Source organism: Myripristis murdjan, chromosome 3 (genome assembly GCF_902150065.1).
Source record: "Myripristis murdjan chromosome 3, fMyrMur1.1, whole genome shotgun sequence".
Classification (NCBI taxonomy): Eukaryota; Metazoa; Chordata; class Actinopteri; order Holocentriformes; family Holocentridae; genus Myripristis; species Myripristis murdjan.
Window position 1 is genome coordinate 32,605,723 of NC_043982.1, and position 22,787 is coordinate 32,628,509.

General features: G+C 40.7%; 1 protein-coding gene across 1 annotated transcript in view; it reads left to right on the forward strand.

The window, feature by feature from the left end:
- LOC115354625 (protein kinase C-binding protein NELL1) overlaps window positions 1–22,787 on the forward strand; it is a 227,583-nt gene that overhangs the window by 188,576 nt on the left and 16,220 nt on the right. The window contains exon 15 of the mRNA XM_030045058.1: window positions 6,587–6,682. Coding sequence (XP_029900918.1) covers window positions 6,587–6,682 — 96 coding nt within the window. The remainder of the gene's footprint in view (window positions 1–6,586; window positions 6,683–22,787) is intronic.

The following is a 22,787-nucleotide window of genomic DNA, read 5'->3' on the forward strand; positions in this document are numbered from 1 at the left end:
GAAAAACTATCAGTCAACAAGCAATGTCTGCTCAACACAATCTTGCTCATAAAATCAGCCCCCCCTCAATCACTGTGGGCCAGACTGCAGCAGAGCAGGTTGGGTATTTCAACCAATATAGTATGCTGTTCAGCAGTAAACATCATCTTATCAGTGAAATAGCATGGGTGGGAGACAGTAGTGGTGTCAGCTGCCTGCTGTACCTGTGTGTGCCTCAGTAATGGATCAAGATATTGGGAAATGCTCACACTACACTGCCCTTATGTTATGAAGTTATGAAAGCTCTCTCATCAGCTGTCCAAGGACGTTCTCTTAGTCTTCTCCCCACGCTGTTCTTATAGGTTCATACCCCCAAGCCTCCTTGCAGATGAATATAGATAAAATCATTCACATGTGGTGTGAACAGTGAGTTAATGTTTACCACACACTGGGGGCTCTAGTTTCACGGCGCAGCGCGGGGTGGCGCAGTGAGGCGAACCCCGCGCAGAGCTAGTTTCGACCGGCGAAACGGGAGAGGCGGACAGTGTCCAAGTTTTGCAGACGGACTTGCGTGGAGATGGGAGTGGCGGCGCAGCGGGGGGAGGTGTCAACAGATTCAACTTGGCGCAGTGACAGTTTCGTGCCAAAAGGCTTTCGCCGAGGGTGCGCCAAAAGCTCGCCTCCTGAAACCACGTCTACTTTCCGCGCAAGGCGGAGCGGAGCTGGCGCAGTGGAAGTTTGGCTGGCTGGCGCACATCACCAAAACCTCACGATCAGCATAAACGGTGCCAATCTCCTTTGATCTGACATCAGCTGTGACGGGACAGTTGATATGGAGATATATGTATGTGCTGATTGTGATCGTAGCATTGAATAGTGTTTTTTTCGGTATTTATTGCATCGTTCATGTGCCTGACATTCCGGAAGCCTGCCTGTGAGGTTTTGGTGACGTGTCCGCACTGCTCGCCGGTCTCCGCTCTGCGCCTGTCTCCTGGGCTCCGCTCCGCCTGCGGCAGTAGACCTCCATGTCAGCTGTGTAAACTTTCATTACGCCTTCACGCAGCGCATTTTAAAGGCAAGGACAGGGGCTCATTTGATTGGTTACATGTGAATCGGCTGTGTCAAACCCACTCCACGCCTTCTCTCCTCCCTTGCGCCGGTAGGAGGAACGGCGGAGTACTTGCGCCACCGAGAACGGCGTGCCAAACTTGGAAAATCCGCCTGGCCACACCCAGTTGGCGAAGCGCATCTGCACTACGCCCCCGCCTCGCCAGGTCTGCGAAACTAGAGCCCTGGCTCTATTGAGAAGGAGGCAGTGAGTTGAATAGATTTTTTAAGGGAACAGTATATCTGGCCAAGCAGCAACCAGGTCATCCTGATGTAATCCAACAGAAGTTGTTTTAAAGGGTTTGATAATAATAGATTACATGCAGTGGTGTTACCTGTTCTTTCTGCTAATTAAAAAAAATTTATTCCTTTGTGATCACAGATAGTTGTGAACAATAAATGGATCCCTCCTAGGAATACTTCATAACATGTTTTTAGAAAGTGTGGTAGAGAGGAAAATTATATTCAGTTTCGGTCAGCACAAACATGCCGCAACTCCGAAGGAGCGCAGATGTTCTGTGTTGTAGGTGCAATGAACTATGGTCGTTGCATTTCATTAACTTGATGCTTGACTGCATCAAAAAACTACATTGACACAAACAGCGAGTGTCATGCATCACTCTATGCAAAAGAAGCAAAAGAAAGCAAAACAAAACAAAACAAACAATCAAACAAAAAAAACTCTGGTATTCAAACCTGAAATAAATCCCATGAATACAGTTTTTCTCTTTTGCTCATACCTCTCTAAATCAGTATGGTAAAGTAATCTAAAAGTAACTAAAGGCAATCATAAAATATTACTGAGTTTGGCTATTTTTTTGTGACTTTTTTTTTGTTTGTTTTACTGTTTTTGATATGGTAACTGTAATAGAATGCATTTTTTTTCTTTAAATTAACTAAGGACTTGTCCTCTATCAAATAATCCAGGGACTCCAACAGCATCGACAGATCCCTGCACAGTGTACAGGCATGTAATGTATATATATGGTGAAGTCACATTTGCACAAGTAGAGAAATAAACTAGCTAGTTAGAGCAAACATCAAGCAGAAATGTCTTGTGAGGAGGTGATACATCACCATGCTAGGTAAATTAATAATAATACCACTATGTTATTTAGTTTTACTGGCTTGAGATTTAAGACAATAAAAGGCTGGTCTCCCACTTGTAGTATCCTGAGGCTCTAGATGCTATAGGCTGGTGCAGGCTGGAAAGTAATTGTTGAGTCATCGGTATCGATCATCCATATCAACCCTCCACAGACATATTATGGCCATTTCGTGCTACGGAACAATAAAAATCTTACCTCATGCACCTTTAATCCATGCTGGCCGGCTGCTCTGTCTCCTCATTGTCGTGTAAGTGTGGTCATTATCTGTGATGTTCAGTAAATGCAGAGCTCAGACAAGGGTGAAGTGCTTCCGTGTTTATGCATAGTAAAGTGAGGCATTTGTATGGGTACATGGTTTTGTGTTAATTCTTTCCGAGGTGAGTTTCTGCCCTGCTGAGCTCTTCTCTGCGGGGTGACTGTAGATTCCCGTCTGTATTTACAAAACGTCTGTCATGCCTTCCTAAGAAAGGAAGCTGGGCCAAGGGAAAGGGTACTGCAGCAAAAGAGGGAAAAAGGCATTTTAGAGAAAGGGAATGAGGGATTGATGAGCATGGGGTTGTGGGTGAGAGAGTCAGAGAGGAATAGTGAACTTAATGTCCATTATCTAGATGTCCCTCTGTTGTTCTGTCATTACTACTGATGGTGTGTTCAGGAGCACTGTGTAATATACTCTATAATACAGCCTCAGCCCTCCTCCTGACATCAGCATCTGTTGGGAGGCACAAAGCACACAACCTATCAGTCAGGCTTGGATCTCTAAAACTCCTAATGAGATTTGCACTTCCAGTTAGAGATGAGATTATTATCAAGAACAATTTCTTAATGCAGCACATCACAGAGCTCTGCTGCACTCCATGGTATGCTAATTATTAATGGAGCTCTATTCTGGCATGGAATTATAATATTTTTTCCTCCTCCTTTTATACCTACTTGAATTTATGGTGTATCCATTGGCTTTCTCTTTGATATTCCCACTTTTAATTCTGAGATGGATCCTTGGCCAGCCAACAACCGTGAATGTGGCTGTTAACCACGGCACAGAGCGAAATGATTCCATTCTTACCACCCACTGGAAAGCAATCTACACCCATAATAGAAAGTCAAATAGCAAATCCTGAAGTCACGAGTCAGCAACAGGCTCGGTTAAGCAGTGAGGTAGTTTAGCTGGAGGTCACATGGACTGCAGTGGGGGGTGGGTACATGTCTGTGTGTGTGTGTTTTGATGTGAGTTTGGAGTGACAGGGAGGGAGGGGGTACCACCATCAAACAGTGGTGTTTGATAGTAGAAAGTGTTTCAGTTATCTAAAGCATAAATGATAAACATCAGATGTTGGTGCCATTCCCTCAGAGTCCCATGTAGACAAGACAGATAGCAATTTCTCTGCTGAAAGTAACTTCAGTCAACCAGAATGCAATGCAGCCACAGATTCCATTTGATTTGTCATTGGTAATTTGTAAAACACAACATCCTCTTTGGTGGGTTTTGTTCAGTTTTGAACAACACCACTACTGTCTCCAAGTTTCTTGACAGGAAAAACTCATTGCAGTTTTGTTACTTACTCACAAAACAGCACACAGATCCCTTTTTTCTGGAACAAACACAGATGGTAGCCGCAGAGTCTGTTCTCACTGTCATTTTGGTAATGCTGTATGTTGCCAGTATGTTCCTTTTTTAGGTGAATTTATGCCTGTGGAGATGGTGAAAGCCTGGTCACCATGGTTTCAATGTGTAATGAATAGCATTGCAGTTAGAACAATACCAGTAACACAATAAAATTTGTTTCATTAATTTTGTTGGCTGCCTGTAAATAATTTTCCTTAAGTGGTTTTCCTTAAAGGAAAAGATTGCATTCAGATGGTCATAACTAAATGTGCACAGCGATGCCGCTATGGTGCCATATGTGAGTAAAGCAAGTCTGTTAGGCTGTTTGCATGATGGTATAAACTGACAATACTCCATGACGAGTTTTCGTGAAAAACAGTCACAACACACACTTGTTTCATGTTCCACCTCAATCAGATTTAACTGAGACAATTACAGCCACGCTTCTGCTGTGCCACACCATGTTCAGCGCAGCCATGGGCCTTTTCTCTATTAGAAATAAAAACACCATGCTTCAGGCGCTACTTTCAGGAGACCAGTTGCTAAGGAGACGACGCATGCGGTTGCTCCCTGGCAGACAGGCATTTTTGGATAAGGAAGTGGAGTGACAATTGTCGATTTTATCTTCTGTGGCCAAAATGTAGCCAACCAGTTTGGTGTGTACAAATGCAAAGAAGTCTGTGTACTTCAGTGAGATCCTGCTTTGGGTTGCATAAGGTTTAGTTTTGGTATCCATAATAGATAATGCATGCATAAGTGAAAAATATGCACCTCAACCCTCAAATTAGTTAGAACAACATACTGGTCCTGCTGCCTTTAGAAGGATATAGAAATGTAATCAATATTGATTACATTTCTGTAGCCATCTGAAGAAATGTAATGAATATTGATTAAATGTCGGCTGTTTTGTTCAGAAAGTATTGGTTTTGTGTTAGCTCTCCAAAAACCTTAACCAGCTGAACCCAAACACACATACATGCATGTACAATGAACATCCCGACAGTGAAACCCCTTCATCTCTGGACATCATTAGTTCTGCAGGCAGACAGAGCGTTATGCTGATGGTAGTGAAATGATAATTAGGGCTGGAGATAGATTGAGTCAATATAAGTGTAATTAATTTTTAAGTGTGAGGTTTATTAGTACAGAGGCAATCAGGCTCCTAATGAGGGTCTGATAGAACTTCTTAAATAGTGGAACCAGTCAAATTAATAGCTCTAATAGCTTCTGGCATGGGGCTCTGCTGTTATTTATTGCACTTATGTATCAGTTTGTATATTTAACTTGTATTTTTTTTTTTTTTTCAAATACCATGGTGATAATTTACACGAACAAATGATGTCTTTGGGTTCATAAACCAAAGGAAGACAAGCTGCTTTGCACTGACACGCACCCCCCCACACACACACACACGTATCCCAATATGTATGTGACTATAAATAGATTTCTCAGCCCATTAAGGCTCATCTTTCAAATCATGTCATTAATTAAGCTTAGAAATACTCAAAGTAATTTCTCTTTAATGAACTTGCTCAATTAAGTCTGCCCTCTTTTTTGGTTTAATCCACTTCGCTTTAAGCACTGACTCTAACCACTCTCTCTCTCTCTCTCTCTCTCTCTCTCTCTCTCCACATTTACACACACTTTCTTTTCCACAGAGTACATTACTCTCTGCTTGCTCCTCGGCTCTGAATTCTTTTCTGCCCCTCTCCTTTGTCTCTCCCTTTGTCTCAGCCATGTTGATGCATCACGACCTTTACGCTCATTGAACAAATCCCAGTCATTTACTCTGCTGGCCTGCTATCAGCAAAAGCCAGGGAGATACCTGTATAGGAATGCTCTCACACACCCACCCACACACAAACACACACACACAGTGATCAAATTTTCAACTGAAAGAACAATAAACAAATGAAACACAACATCCCTCAGGAATGAACTTTCAAATTTTAACCACAAGTGCAGCTGTAGGGGCTTTTCAGTATTCACAACTTTTACCTTAATTGTGTTGCACCGTCTAAACAATCAGTACAATTTCTCAAACAAAGGAACAGTTTAAAGATGCTCATTCATTAAAGGGACATTTCATCCATAGGGTAACGAAATCCTATTTTTCACCACCCTTGGTGTGAATGAATGTCCAAGAAAGCCTTTTGCCTTGCTTTCATGAGATATTTGGTTGGCTTGCTTTAGTACCATTTGAAAAACCTTTATTTTGTGTACTTTAGTACACGAAATAAAGCTTTGTTTCTGATTAAAAACACTATCAGTGGGATCCCTCATCCATAGCATTCTGAAGACAAATTTTAAAGTCATGAATTGAAGTGAATTTGTAAGACAGGTTTAGGATGTATGTGAGATTATATGTGGAATGAAACTGCAAGGGTTTTTGTTGAAATGCCACTTTAAGATACAAAATGTTATCTCAATATTCTGATAATATTATGTTAGGTGCTCTGTGGCAGCCCCATCCTGAATACGCGCACACATTCCTGCGCACACACTCTCTGTGTGTCTCTCTTCTCTCACACACGCAAACACAATTTACACGCCCTTGCAAAGGACTTCTTATTGCTAAACCTGAATGACTAAAAAGTTTCAGTTTTTCCTCAGAGCATTGCGTTATACTGCTTTTAAAATAGTCAAGGGAATCACTTTGCACGTTGTAATGCCTTCACAAAACCTTTTACAGTACCAATTCAAAGCCTTTGTTGCTCTGCTGCTGTGACATTCACTACATGCAGACGAGCTGAATGAATGAATCCTCCCCCTCTCTTTCTCTTTCCAGCATTCTGTGAGGAGGGATGCCGCAGTGGAGGGACTTGCGTGTCTCCCAATACTTGTGTCTGTCCCTCAGGATTCACGGGACGCCGCTGTGAGACTGGTAAGACTCAAACACTGGCTTCACAGCATGTTTATCAAAATTTTAAACACCAGGTCACTCTCTCTCTCTCTCTCTCTCTCTCTCTCTCTCTCTCTCTCTCTCTCTCCCTCTTGTTCTTTCTATCTCTCTCTCACACACACACACATATACAGAAAATGCCCACAGAAGTGGTGTCATATATTACCACTCAGGCTACCATGTCCTGCAGTCATTCCCAAGAGGGACCTAATAGGTTTTGTCAGCAATGCAAAGAATGTAACCACAGAAGACAACTGCAGCTCTATGCACTGTATTCCCATTGGAATACCTGTTATGTTTCATAGAAATAGACTAGATTCAGTATTGTATGTAAAGGATTATACAGTTGATATTGGGCCAGCTGGCAGCCATCTTTGGGGAACAGATTGAATGACCTTACTGACACTTTGTCTACAAGATGTCGCTGTGGCTCAGACTGCTGACATGGCTCGGATCAGATGGCATTTGTTGGATCCTGTCACTTAACCAAAGTTGCAGTAGAGAGACACCAATATCTACAGCGCTAGCTCAAGGTAACTTAAGGGTAGTGATGGGAAGTCTGACTCTTAATTAACTCAATTCATTCAGACCTATAGTACAGAACTGATTCTGGGGAAAAAAAAAAAAAAAAGTCGCACTGCCCACTGCACATTTGCTACCCTGCTCCCATGGTTAATAGATGTATGGTTGTAGTTATAATGGTAACATTGGTAAATGACCAGTGATGATAGATCTCATAAATCATACACAAACAAGCAAAACAACAGAAATATAATTTTTAATTGCTCTGTTTTCTATTGGAATGCAACTCTGGTGCAGCATCAGGCACCACGTTGTTTTGAGCTGAACTTTGGTTCGATGTCCTGTTTCTATTTATTTCCTGTCTCTAATGTTGAAAAGCACAGTGGATGGACAAGGAACAGCTCATTGATTTAGTTGAAAACGGCAGCTGATGGGTACGTGGTTTGTTTTACTAAACGGCCTCAGAGTTAACAGAGAGCCTCAGATGCAACGTGATAGTCGGATGCTCACTTGCTGTTAGGACACAGTGTCACTCAGCTCATGCTGGAATCTCTTGAACAACCAGCGACCATCTGACTGAAGCTTTTATTCATTGCATCTGCCAAACTTCAGGCTCTCGGTTCATCCAGTCACTCCGCTCATGCAGTTCAGTCACTAGTGTTCGACAGTCCAAACAGCAGGCAAACTTTCATAACTTCCCACTCTTCTCTCACTCTTCGCACTCCGCAGCAGGTGAACACTAATGTCTTTGATTCATCCAGTGAAGGTGTCATCGAGCTGAACCGGTTCTTCACTGAATCAGGTGGCACTGCATGCTTCATTCATTTACTTTGCTCGCTGACACAGTTCAGTGTCACCAAATTCAGGAAGGCGCTTGGTGGAATCAATACCAGTGCTTGACAGTGTGCAAGTGGGACGCTTTACCTGAATGATTCTGATTAGGCCTACCAATGTGACATTAGCATTGATAGCATCCAGTTCAATTTAGGTGGTGACTTAATTGTTATTGTCCTGCAGACAGGATTGAACTGAGTCTTTCAGTTCACTGAACTGCTCTCGGTCTGTGGTTTGATTTAGTCGCTCGTTCAGGGAGTGGATCAGTGCTAGCGTGCCAATCTTGATTTCCGGGATTGAGTTGAGATGGTTCAGTGACTGAACCATATCCAGTCTGTGGTTTGATTCAGTCCCGTTCAACTGATTGTTCAGCACTGTGAACAAGAATAAGAGTGCTTTTTGCCTGTACCAGATTCATAAGTGTAACAAAAATTACAATTTGCACACCACATAAACGCCACTTTCTTATATGACAACTCAAAAAAAGAGTGCTGCAACATTGGAGGGGAAACGCCTGTGTACTAGTTATACCTCACTCCATTTATCACAGCACATCCTAAGATATTAACAGCAAGAAAAGGCTTCAGAGTGAGCCATGTCAGTGTAAATCGGTATGGAAAAGGCAGGCATACTGTAGCTGAAACACATCTTGTTAGATTACTTGGAAGCGAGTCACAATCCAGCACAGATAAAACAATTACAACACACAGCTACCACAAGTGCAGTGTTTTCCAGAACATAATATCAAAGACAACTCAGGGGGAGGGAAGAGGTATAACTCAGATCAAAGTAAATGAGAGGCAATGTCCTTAACAAGTTATCTGCTGCCCATTGCAGACCTCATATACAAAGCTTATTCACACAGTGGGAATGCCTCTGTTACTTTACATGAACTCAATAACAGGGAGTGTTATATACATATCATGCATTGTTATCACGAAAAGCAAAAATGTTCCTTTCATACATGACAAAGAAGGCAGTTTTGTACTAGAACTACAGGCCTATGTCCTCAAATCACACCCAGAGGACCTTAAAATGATTTTTAAAAGTAGTTACCGAATGCCAGTCCAAGTTAAACACACCACAACATTGCTGAGATAATGTATATTTCAAATATGCTGCACAAATAAATAAGCCTCATGGACATAATGGTGGAAGAAAAAAGTACATCCAACCCAATTAGGTGTCAGCACCAAGATGTCCTAATTATCTCCAGAAAAGAAAACAATTTTCTGTCCTTAACAAAATAATACTACTACTAATAAATTAAATTAAATTAAAAAATAATAAAACTAGAGTCTTGCTCCCTGACTATAATTGCATTTATTTCTTATTTATTTATTTAAAGTAATTCCCAATTAACTTATGAGTAACATTTCTCACCTTGAATTTGGTGGAGTTTTGATCAAATTTTTAAATGATAATGAAGTGTCTTGCAAGTTACTGAAACCCTGTGTGTGTTGTGCATAGTGAACTGTGGACAAACCTGCCCTCAGATCTCTCTGGGAAATTGCTCACATTTAAATGTTTCCGTGTGTGTCTGTGTGTGTACGTGGGCACTGAGGAGAAATATGCAAAGGGCCTTATTCCAATTACCTTTTGTGGGAAGGCCAGTAAAGTAATCAAGATTAGAAAAATGGATTCTATCCCTCAGATTCTTCCCTTCTTGTGAAATTGTATACTTTAATATCGACACGCACTTGAATCACATTTTTTAATTGCCTTCTCAACTGTTATATCTCCTCTGTGAGGGGAAAAAGCACAAAACTAAAAACATCAGGTGAGAATATTTGAATTGTTAAGAGCCGGATCTTTCAGCACATGATCTCAGGAAAGCTAATCATCAGTCAGAGATTATTTAACCTCAAAACAAACAGCAGAGAGGAGAAGCATCAAATAATATGCAAAGCTAATTTCTTCAATGTTGTTTTGTGTAAATTATTTTTTTAGAGTCAAACAAACAGTATTTCTCTACAGTGACTCCATGTAGACTTGATATTTGCTGATGGAAGCTGAAAATTGAAATGTGATGACTGACAAAATGCAGGATAGATTTGATTACAGGGTAGATTACTACAGCACATTTGAAAAGAAATATTATTTTGCTGCACTTTGAGCCATTTTGTAAAGGGTGAGGGGGGGAAAGGATTGAGAAAAGAGGATGGAACAGATGGGGTGCAATGTAGTGTTGCCCCCCCCAACAGCCTCTCTCCCTGTGTCACAGAGTCTCACGCTCACTCTGTATTTCACACAGACACCAGAATATGGACTAAAACATCATCTCACTAATGAGGCTCCTCCCTGTGGTCCTCTGGCTGCTGCCTGAGGCGGCTCGAGATGTGTTGGCTGCAGTACAAGATCTCACTCTGCCTCTGTCTTTATCTGTGTGTCTCTGTCCCTCTCTGGTGTCTATCAGTTCAATTCAACTTTCAATTCAAAACTGCATATTAGCGTGGAATTAAAAGTATGCATTGCAAAAGCAAAGTGGACAAATTGAAATTCGAAAATAAACTGAAACTAAACAAAAACTAAACTTGGCCACATGACAGTGACTATGAATACAAAACAATGTCAGATTAGCAAATGAGACAAACAGTTTTTCATTCAACTAATTTATGGAAATACATACATTTTACATAGATTTCCTTAGAATGGTACCAAACTGGGAGGAAGTTAATTTACAGAGCCCATAGGTCTTACAGAATTGAATTGTGTGTTCCTCTTGTAAACCCTGTGTGCCTGACAGGAGCATCAGTCTGTAGAGTGGGAGTAGAGTAGAGTAGAGTAGAGTGTCTTGTAGATTGGGACTATGGGCTGTTGATCGTATTAATTTGTTTGGAGTGTTTATTAATATAGATATTGCATAAGGTCAGGCAGAGGCTGCAGTCCTATCTCACTCGCTGTTCATTCTATTCAGTGTTCAATTTCAATTCCACACAAACCTTTTGTGTATACATATATTTAGTACAGTCATATATTTTCTACCCACACCACTTGATATTACTTTAATACTTTGACATTTGTCGGAATAACAAACACCTGCCATTGAAAATACACAGATCCTAGCTTCCCTTCTGTTGATGTTGACTAATGTGTTATGCAGACTTACTGGTCAGAAACAGATCATATCTCCTAGTAGGGTGGTTGGTAATGTCAGACTGTCTCTGTGCATGTGGTAAGTCTCCACAGATAAGAGCATTTTCTGAAACTTGAAAATGGCATGTCACTAACCCTAGATCGGGGATGATGTCATCTTAGTGATAGGAAGACTCAGGAGGTTATTCATCTGTTTGTGTGGGGATTAGTACTTTTCTTTCTTTTTTTCGGTATTATAATCTAGACATGGCTCAGTTTTTAGAATTTTGTCAGTTTTTAAATCAATAAAAAAAAAGTTGTAAATCTGTACAATATGTTTCAAGAGCTTATTGGAATAAATTCAAAGATTTCAATTTATGATAAAGAGGGCTAAACAACTATACATAAATGCCTAAGGGTAACCTATTCACAGAAAATATGAACTTAATCTTGGCTGTGACAGCTTTGAATGTATGCCATTTTAGATGGTGTTTGTGATTAAACTAATAGAATTAATATTATACAGACATATAGTACAGTTATACGATACATATTTGTTGTATTAAGGGACAAAAAATAGAATAATTGAACCAATAATAGGTCTTTGAAAAGCTTAGCAAAGGTCTGAGTCCTGTGTCTGTGCAGGCCACATAGCTTTAGGGGTCTTAGAGCTAAGTGGTGGCCTCTATGCACATTTGGCAGCAAACAGCACGTCCTAGCCACGTACATGTTGTCACGGCTGACAAAGATCAGGCTGTCTGCCTGCGGTAACAGAGCAGAGATGACTATTCTACAGTCTGAATACACGCTGCCTGCTCTCTCAGAAACCTGTCCAATGGCAGTTGCTGTGTCTCGATGTGAGGTGTGGAAATCATCGGTTCTTGGGTGAATCCCAAAGCAGTTGGGAGTCCTTAATGTCTCCGGTTTTAATTGGTTGAGGGTATAGTTTGTGTTCCTGCAGTGCCAATGGCTGACTGGATGATTAGACAACAGACACTGGGACCTCATTCATGCTTCATTTTAAGCCCCATCTTAGGTGATCCGTTTATGAATGTACAGTGTGTACAGATGTAAATTGTGTCCAATGCATCATTTAGATGCATTGTGATCTGATCACTAAAACTATCTTTTATAGTCGTCAGGCCACACAGTATTTGTGAACGCTAGTGTGTCCCGATGCTTTCCCAACAGCATCAAAGGACCGCCAAATTCCTTTGTAAAAGGAAGGAGCATTTCATAGAGCAGACTTTTGGTGTTGGTGAAATTCAAATTTAAATGAAGCTTTTTTTTTTTTGTGGTGAGATAGCAGGGTCTCCTTTGGATAATCCGCTGCTGTGTGAATGGGCCAGTTACAGGGAATAGGATGGTTGAGGAACACTGGGAAGACAGAGACAGCATGGGATCCAGAAGTGAGGAGGAAGAATGGATGGGAAGGAGCCGGAGTAAGATACAAAGGAATCAAACTAAAGAAAAAAAGGAAGGGTCTAGTAAACCCTCCAGCGGAAGTGATGCGTGTAGTCACAAAATCCAATCACAAGTGGTCATTGGAGATGCATTTGAGACATGTGATAATGCCAGGTGTGAACAGCAGTCTTGGCTGTCCTCTTGTGTTTGGATCACTATAGACAGATGTTAAGGCCAGGTGTGAACAGGGCGAGGTGTCTATGTATTTTCCTTTATAGTCCAAGAGACAAAGAACTCTTATCTGGACAATGGAAGTCAAAGGAACAGGGCTGGAGGGAGAAGTATCATCACTGGATGAGTGTGCGGCAGGTCTCTGTCTGAAGGGGTCACCGCTAAGTTCACTGGGTGATGGGCCGAGACTGTTTGCTGATCGACAGGTGTTGAGTCCTGGAGTTGTTTCTCTACCTCCTGCTGATTTTTGTTGTCCTCTTTGAGGTTGCTGAAGCTGTCATTTTGGTGTGTGTGTGCGTGTGTGTGTGTGTGTGTGTGTGTGTGGGAAGGGGGGGGGGTCTGAGTCTAAGTTCACATCTTTACCACCTGTTGTGTGCACGCTCTGGAGGCATCCTCTTTGCTGTCATAGTGCCTGCACACAGCATTTCTCCACCATGCATACAAAATAATATTTTGGGATTTTTTACACTGTATAGTGTGTACACCAGAGATACTCAGAATTATAAATGGAGATGCACACTCTTCCAGGTTACAGTGGGGAATCTTGAAATGTTTAAAATAGCGGTACATCAAGATACTTTATCAGTCGATCACATTTTCAGAGTTTGACTAGGCGTGCAGTTTTGGTATTTTCGACAGATCCAACCGACAACAGCACTGCAAACCCAGACAAGCTCAGAAAAGACAGCTGTCAGCCTTCTTGACACCACATACTTAACAATGTAAAAATTGTAAAACATGCATTTTTAAAACAATCTTTGTAGCTCAACTATATTCCTGACAGGACTGTTTACAGTTAAGTTGGCAATGGCATGGCTACCGTAAGGCAGAATAATGTAATCTTGCTGAGTGGATAGCACATGCATTCAAGTTCAACTAAAAAAAAAAAACATTTCTCTGTGGCAAGTGTGACTAAATATGAAAAGATAAATGACAATACATATGCCAGAATGTTTTAGGAAACTCCTCCATTCAAAGAGACAGGGGTCTGGTCTCTCTGGTTGTGTTTCTGCTGCCCAGGGGGTTTTCAGAGATGGTGAATCTCTTCTTGTAATCCTATTCATCTCTGGTATACACTGTTACATTGTTTGGAGGTTACTTGTACAGGGGTTTATTGATAACTCCTACCTTCTGTGTTTTCCTAGGGCTTTTTCCACTTCTGCTATTTCTTTTCATGGTTTCCATGGCAATGGTAAATAGTTATTGTAATGATAGTATAACAGATAATGTAATGACATGAAGTCTAAAGTCTTCTCAAGTCTATTTCAGTTTATAAAATATCGTGTTTTCCATTGAGACATTTAGTTTATCCTATTTTTTTTTTTTGTGTGTGTGTTTTTCTTATATTTGATTTGAGTTTACTATTAGGGATTTTATACAGATTGCCAACCTAAGTTACTTCTTATTTCTTCAGGATGTTTGTTCTGACTTTTGATGCTCACATATTTCAGCTATTTTTTTTCTTCTTCTTTTTTTTTTAATTATTTATCTGTTTAGGCACTTGACATTTACATACTGCTTTACATACTGCTTTGCCCAGACTGGCCTCATAGTGGCTTCTCTTTTTGCTGGCTGTCTGTGTGCCTGTGTGTATGTATGCCTGTCTCTATCTCTATGTCTGTCTCTGTCTTTCGTTAGTTTAATTCAGTCTTTTCATTACAATGAGATACAATACAAAAATACTGACAAAGACAAAATAAGAATTGCAAGATAATAACCAGATTTGGATAGCACCGATGACAATGTGACAATGGAACACTAAACCAATAGACATATTTTTTGCGTATACAATATGCCTCTCGTTTCCTTTGTCTCTGTTTGTTTATATCTCTTTTTTTGTTCCTGTGTCTTTCTGTCAGTCATTATTTCTGTCTCTCTTTCTATCTTGGTCTCTGTCTCTGTTGCTGTACTCTTATATTATTACATTCAGCACTACCCCACTGCCTTCTCTACATGTTGTATAGCCCTGCCATGGCTCAAGAGGCGGATAAAAGCAGCTAAATATTTAGTGGGTGGGAATAGAGAAGAGCACTGCTCTTTCATCTTCCCCATGTTGATCCGTTGCTCACAGTTGCTTGTCTATCTATAGTGAGTTCATATAACATCCATGTGATGTATTTCTAAAGAATTATACCCCAAAGGATCTCAAATCTGCCTGAAAAAAAAACTAAGCAGCTGACCCAATAATGACCTTCCCACCTGTAGGTATACAGTATTTCTGAAGAAGATGTTTGTTCTTTGTTAAAGCAGTATCTGCTGATGAGTACATGGCTGGATCAGAGCAAGTTAAAGGCGGGGTCAAAGTTGAACACGGTCCTGTAATTTGAAGGATGAGCTCCCTTCACTGTAAGGGCTCTAGTTTCCCGGCGCAGCGCGGGGTGGCGCAGTGAGGCGAACCCCGCGCAGAGCTAGTTTCGACCGGCGAAACGGCAGAGGCGGACAGTGTCCAAGTTTCGCAGACGGACTTGCGCGGAGATGGGAGTGGCGGCGCAGCGGGGGGAGGTGCCGACAGATTCGGCTTGGCGCAGTGACAGTTTTGTGCCAAAAGGCTTCGCCGAGGTGCGCCAAAAGCTCGCCATCTGAAACCACGTCTACTTTCAGCGCAAGGCAGAGCGGAGCCGGCGCAGTGGAAGTTTGGCTGGCTGGCGCACATCACCAAAACCTCACAATCAGCACAAACGGTGCCAATCTCCTTTGATCTGACATCAGCTGTGACGGGACAGTTGATATGGAGATATATGTATGTGCTGATTGTGATCGTAGCATTGAATAGTGTTTTTTTCGGTATTTATTGCATCGTTCATGTGCCTGACATCCCGGAAGCCTGCCTGTGAGGTTTTGGTGACGTCTCCGCTCCGCGCCGGTCTCCTGGGCTCCGCTCCGCCCGCGGCAATAGACCTCCTTGTCAGCTGTGTAAACTTTCATTACGCCTTCGCGCAGCGCATTTTAAAGGCGAGGACAGGGGCTCATTTGATTGGTTAAATGTGAATCGGCTGTGTCAAACCCACTCCACGCCTTCTCTCCTCCCTTGCGCCGGTAGGAGGGACGGTGGAGTACTTGCGCCACCGAGAACGGCGTGCCAAACTTGGAAAATCCGCCTGGCCACACCCAGTTGGCGAAGCGCATCTGCGCTACGCCCCCGCCTCGCCTGGTCTGCGAAACTAGAGCCCTAAGTGTTAGGATTTTGTCAGTTTCCTGTGTAAAGTCAGTTAGTCAGCAGACTGTGTGTCTTTAATGGTTTTCTACTTTTAAAAATGTATATACAGTGCTGCACTGGACACAGGAGAAGAGATATGTATGCATATACATGTACACACATACATGCATATACACCTGCACACACACACACACACACACACACACACAGCCCCGCCTGTTTTTCTCCCCTATCCTCTGAGGCATCAGGTCAATAAAAAGTCACTTTGGCAAGCAGAAATTTTGTCAAGTACAATTTAATTAATGTAGGTAAATGAAGATGAGTGTAGGTATCAGCTATAGTACAGGACAATGTAATTCACAATGCAAGATTTCATTCATTCATCAATTCCTTTCTATGGCTTGTTACTGTAGGATGGGGATTCACCGTCGTCACTGTAACTGACAGCTGGCCCTTTAATCCAGGTGGCTTTGAATTTTATGTACATTCACTGACCACAGAATATCAGTTACCAGCAAACACAAACCCTATTGGTGGTTGTTTCTTTTCTCTGGATGACAGGAAGGGACTTTAAAAATGCCCCATGAAACATTTTCTCTGATGTTATTTCAGTGGGTTAGTAGGACTGAGATAAGTGTAATTATGTAAAGCTCTCAGTAGGTCAGGGGATTCTCCAGAGCTCAGGGATTATTTTAACTACGTATGGATTAATTCCCATTTCCTCTCAGAGCTAAAGCTCAGAACCCCTCACAGTCCACACTGTCATAAAGTCTTCACATATTCCCAACGGAAAAATACATATACAGGCAGAAGTGAAGCCCCGCAGAAAGTACTCAAGTGCTCTCGTTTGCATTATAATGGAAGGAAACAGAGGGAAATGTGGAATGGTATCTGGCTGCTTGCCCTCCTCTGGCTATAATAATGATTGATGATGATGTGTGTGCACGGGTATGTGTGTGTGTGTGTGCACGTGCATGTGTGTGTGCATGTATGTGCACAAGCATATTGTAGCTTATACCAGGGGAAGGTCACCTGTCCACTTCACTGATACAGAGAAAAAGACAGGAGGGCAGTACAAACACAAACACACACATAGACACACACACACAAGAGCTCACAAATACTTTTATGAAATGAGCTATGGGCATTATTGACTGTGTGCGCCTGGAACGAGCTTTTATTATGTCTAAATAAATAGGCCTAGTAGACGGGTGATGGATAGGGTTTTAAATAACATGTGCACTCCATAAAAAGAGACTCAGTTTCCTAGTGGAATCATGCGTTGCTGTTCTTACAGATGGCGCTGTAAATTATCACTGAGATCAGGTTTACAATGAGACAGCTAAATGGTCTTTCATGTCAGTCATCAGTGAGGAGATATTCAGTCCAACTTGACCAAAGTGTTTCCACATTAAAACACAAACTTGCATCATCCAGGATCCAGAACAGCAGTCACCAGTTTTGGGGTTTTAACAGAAGAGCATTGTTAATAACCTGGTTTTGTGACTAGTTCAACTCCACTACGACTTATGACACAAACCGGTGTGTCTTAGTGATTTTTACTCATAATGTTATGTATATACTGTACTGATTTTATTGAAGGGATGGTGCATGCATCTGGATAGAGGTGTTATGCACCCATTATTTTCATGTATAGCACACACACACACACACACACACACACACACACACACACACACACACACACACACACGCTCACCAATAGCAATGTTCAGTCACCCAAATCAACATCTTGATTTGGCTACTGATGTAACTTAGCCTTAGTCTTATTTTGGAGGGTGTAACATTGCTATTAGATTTACATTCCCAGACAGAAAAAAGTAAAACTGGACAAGTATGGCTACTGTCTGCCTTAAGCTAGACATATTTTTGGGTTTCTACATTTTTAGTTTGATTTTGTGGGGTTACCGGAGATTCGAAAACAAAATGATGACCAAATCATAAATCTTCTTTCTGCAACGTCCCACCACTCTTCACTTCTTGTGTTTCCTGTGTTTTTTCCCTCAGTGTTGACTATAAGGGAGCTCTGCCTCCCAGGCTGTGGGAAAGATGAGGATTAGGAGGCACTGCCTTGCAGGCAACCTTCAGGGTAGAAAAGCACCATGAGCCACCGCTGTGTTTTCAGAGGAGACGTGACTCAACTGGAATTAACCAATATAGAGGAGGACTGGGCATATACTCAACTGAACTCTGCATTGGAGCCACATTTTTATAGAAAATAACTTCTCTATGCTGTGAATGTAATAGAATTTTCTGATACAATTTTATTTTTGTGCAACCAAAGCCAGATTTCAAAAAATTTGAGGGGGCATGTGCTCCCTCAGGTTGAATAGACATGACACCACCATATTTGGATGTACTGTTTTGACATTTGTCATTAGATATTATGCTGATTGGGCTGATGAGGGTGCTATAATTAAGCATCAAAATTTCAATCTTTTGAAGAGCCATACCTTCTGCATTACTCGACATGTTTTGGTCAAACTTGGAGGATTGATGCATCTTGTTACTAACTTGGCCTTGGGATGTCTGTATCAATTAGGTATGACATGTTTTCTTGTATTTCTACAGTATATACTATATTTAATAACTACAGGTAAAGGAGGCAATGGTCAAAAAGTGAAGATGCTGTATGGCTTCCCAACATCCTTTGTCATTATGAGGACATAATGACTTTTTACAGAGTTAGCCAGCATATAAGACAGTAAAAAGTGTGATTTTTATTATGGGTGTATCTGTATAAGCTCATCCAGCTGATAGTCACCCTTCCTTGGCTTGAATGACGACAGGAATATTAATGGATTATTACTTATTCTAGAAGAGTGTATGCTGTATTCACGTCATTGCAATATGTCACCAATGCAAATGTAATCATTCAACATGTCATTGCGGATATGCTGTGTAAATATCACCGGCTGACCCGAGAAAACTTTGCAATGTTGGTGATTTTCACTCACTTTCACAAAAAAAAATGTATTTCTTAACAGCAAAGAAGCTGATGTTTAGGAAGACAAAGTTTTTACCTGTTTCCTCTGGCAGCACTGAATGTTGCATCCACAGTACACTTTTGAGGACAGTGGTAAATAGAATTGAAAGTGTATTCAAAATGGCAGAGACAGTTTTTTTCTCTTTTCTTCACTTATTCTGTTTCTCCTCTGTATTATAACACCATGATGTAGAGAGCATATTTTTGCCATAAGGCTGTTACTAGGGAAGGTAATGAGTTTATTGAAGTTAATGAAAAACCCAACCATACGCATTAGATGAGTATGTGCTTGGGTGCTGAAATGGGGTGGTGAGGTAATTGTTTAAAGATCTGTGGACCATGCTGACTGAAGAGTTTGCTCTTCAGATAACAAGGCGATGATTAATATGTGACAAAAAAGAGGTAATACACAGGTGGAGAAGCAGGTACCGCTGCTTTCAAGTTACAATATATGCAAATGCTAGCATGGATAGAACTATAACTTTCTTCTTTATTCTTTGATACTTTAAAATGTGTGGCATCGGCCTCCATCAGTCTGATTCTCCAGATGGACATGTTGCTGTTTCATGTAATTACAGCAGTCAAATAAAGGAAATTCAGATGAGTGAAACACAGGAAGCGGCAGTAAGATGAGGAAAAAATCTGAATGTTCAAAGAAAAGAAAATGAGTATTTCTTTCAGAAGATGAAAGAAAAATTGCTGCTCCTCTTGATTCGTCCCAATTAAGTAGGTACCGTTCTGGCAGAGTGGACGTATTAGCAGTGGAAAACATCTTGAAATGAGCTACTTTTCATGGATTATGGACATACAGGGCAGGATTATTGTGATTAAGAAGGCTTGCAGCATTGGCTGCCAATCACTTGTTGTTCATGCACTGTAAACAATAAAGATGCTCATACTTGGCATTATTGCTGCTTTTCTGCTTTACAAAACTTTAAGAAAAACAAACATGCAATCAACAGGTAATCCTTGAAAAAACTAAAAAAACAAACAAACAAACAAAAAAAAAAACAAGGAATTAAAATATTAAACACTTGCCTTTAAATATTACAGGCAAGTTAGTGCAGCACACACTCATACACACACACACACACTCACACACAGACATGAGCTTTCTAAGTGTATTGAATGTTTGTTTTGTGTAGTTCACTGTTGCCTAGCACAATCCATATTATAAATTACTACTTTAAGTTTGGATTTTTACCCACAGAGTCGTATTTGCTGCTGCATGTGAGTGCACTACATCGACCAAGTTTTGTCCATTAACTCCTTCCCTGTGTCAAGAATGCAAGCTTTACTGGGAGTGTGCTGCTCCCAAAACTAACAAAGCAGATACAGACTGCAAACCAACACTATTTTTAGCAGCAACACAAAGTTGGAAATTTGTTTTGAAGGATACACAACAACACACATGGATTTTTTTTTCTAATCCCTTTTTTTTCACTCTCTCTCTGCTGGAGCGCTGCATCATCCTGTAGGTTGAATGATGAAAAAAAGAGCATTGAAAGTGAAACCTTAACAAGTGTGGTTGTTTCCCATCCTGCAAAACAGTTTCTCAGCTCTGTCTCCAGTGAAAATGGTGTTATTTTCTGGTCTGTATCCACTTCGTTCATGTTGGAGCTGTGCATTCCCTGTGAAGCACCTCGTTTTTGCAACAGAGAAACTGTTAATGTATCAAACTTGGTGGACGTATTACATACGTATGGAGGAGCAAACATGACTGTATTGCCAAGAATCCTAACTATCACTTAAAATACTTTAACTTGCTCATGCGCTGTAAATCCTGGTGGAGTATGATGACTTTGTATTATCATGTCTTAACACCTCTCAGAGAATCCCATCATATCCAGGTGGCTCCTTTATGTTAATTTCCACCTCAGTGTACTGTGCATTATTTAAGCGCAGCTGTGACAAACAACTAATTTGAATATTCACACCGACAGCAAGATTTGCAACAGCTATACTGTTGGTTTATTAGTCAAACTCGCAGCTGTATAAAGTGATATGTGGCCAGGCATGCTCAAGTCATATGTTACTGCCACTGGCAGCTGTTAGCCTTGTCTGTCTAGCCACAGTGACTGATGGCTGCTCTGCTCTGTCACAGGGTTAAATTGAGACACTGAACGAGCTCCCTAACATGTTTAACTTTCCATTCACACACACACTCCAATAGCTTTGCAATCATGAAGTTCGAAAGTTTATGAATACAATATGAATATAAATAAAGTATGCAACGATAACGTGGCTCCTTTGCCAGCACAGGTGTTCATTTATATCCTCATCATTAAGGTGCTGTCCTTGCTTTTCTTCCATCTACTTTAACTCTGTGAAACCCCTTGGAAAAAAAAAAAAAAGTCTTCTCTCATATTCACCGTAGCTGCATATTAATGCGGATGCCGCTCCTGTTCCCCCAGGCAAATGGAAACGAGCTAATAGAGGGGACTGTAAAGTTGAACAGCCTTTTCAGAGGATTGGGGGTGAGATTAAACTAAGCTAGACAGGGCCCTGCAGTATCTCATGATGGTCAATCCAATAGTCGGGTCATCAGATCAAATCCACAGCCTGAAGGTTCGTGCACAAACAACTAGCAGATGTTCGGTAAATGACAAGCTACAACTAAAGCTGAACAATTCTCCAAGAGTTTGTTTATTTGGGTTTGAAGGAATGTTACAGGAGTCTGGGATGACTGAAAAATGACAATCGAATGACAGAAAATCCCAAATCCAGGGATCTGGATCATCAGCACCTTCTAATCATCTGATCACTGGGACAAAAGGAATCTGACAACCACATTTCAGCCAAAACTGTTACTCTTTTAGAAATCCTCCTACAGACAGACAGACAGATAGATAGACATGAAGACATAAACTCCTTCCTTTTTAATCCAACTTTGCAGCTGGAGGTCATTTCAACACGACATTAGCTTTTTAGAGTTAACCAGAATACATTTTCATTTTCAGAAATATTTTTTTCTTACCAAGGCATGGCTAAAACTTCACCATAACCATAACCAAAATGTTTTGTTTGCCGGTACGTAATTATTTTGATTGTCACTTGTTACTTTTGTTTATATTTTAAAAAAGCAAAGTCACTACAATCTTACGAGGAGCTACTGCCCTATAGATACATTTTAGATTTTACAATATATATATTTACTAATATATTACAACATAATCATTATTTCATATTTCATAAACATTTACTTATATCTACATATGTATTTTTTTCTCTCTCTTCTCTCTTTTTTCTCTCCTGTATCAAATAGAAAGAGTTCTATTTTCTTTGATACTGCAACAACTTAATTCCCCTGTGAGGATCATTGGACCAACACAATAAGGTTTTTACAAAAATCATATAAGATCTGAATAATTCATAATCATAAGATCAGAGTAATTCATAATCATAATTCATAAGTAGGTACAATTGAATATATTACATATTAGAGTTTGATTATATGAAATTGCTGTTTTCAAAGACTGACACACATAGCCTAAGCCCTACATATAGAGACCTATATACATGAGTCATAATAGATCTCTGTAAATTCTCAAACACACAAGAGGATTATCAGTTACTTCCATATATTAAGAAACATAACTTGATATGTGAAAGGTTGAATGTAAACATTTTGTTTCAGAAATTGTTAATCCTTTTGTCTTATTTTAAGCACAGAGTCCTTTTCTCTTAGTCTTTTTCCGAGTGTGTCCACAGAAACACATGGATGTCCTCTCTGGTAATTCATATTACAAACAGCACTGCTCTTTTTGTGGAGTGGTGAGCTACTCTCAGCTACTAGTCATCTCTAATCTGTGTATGCGTCAGAGTGATGTCAGTGAGGGAATCTTTCAGTGCGGCTC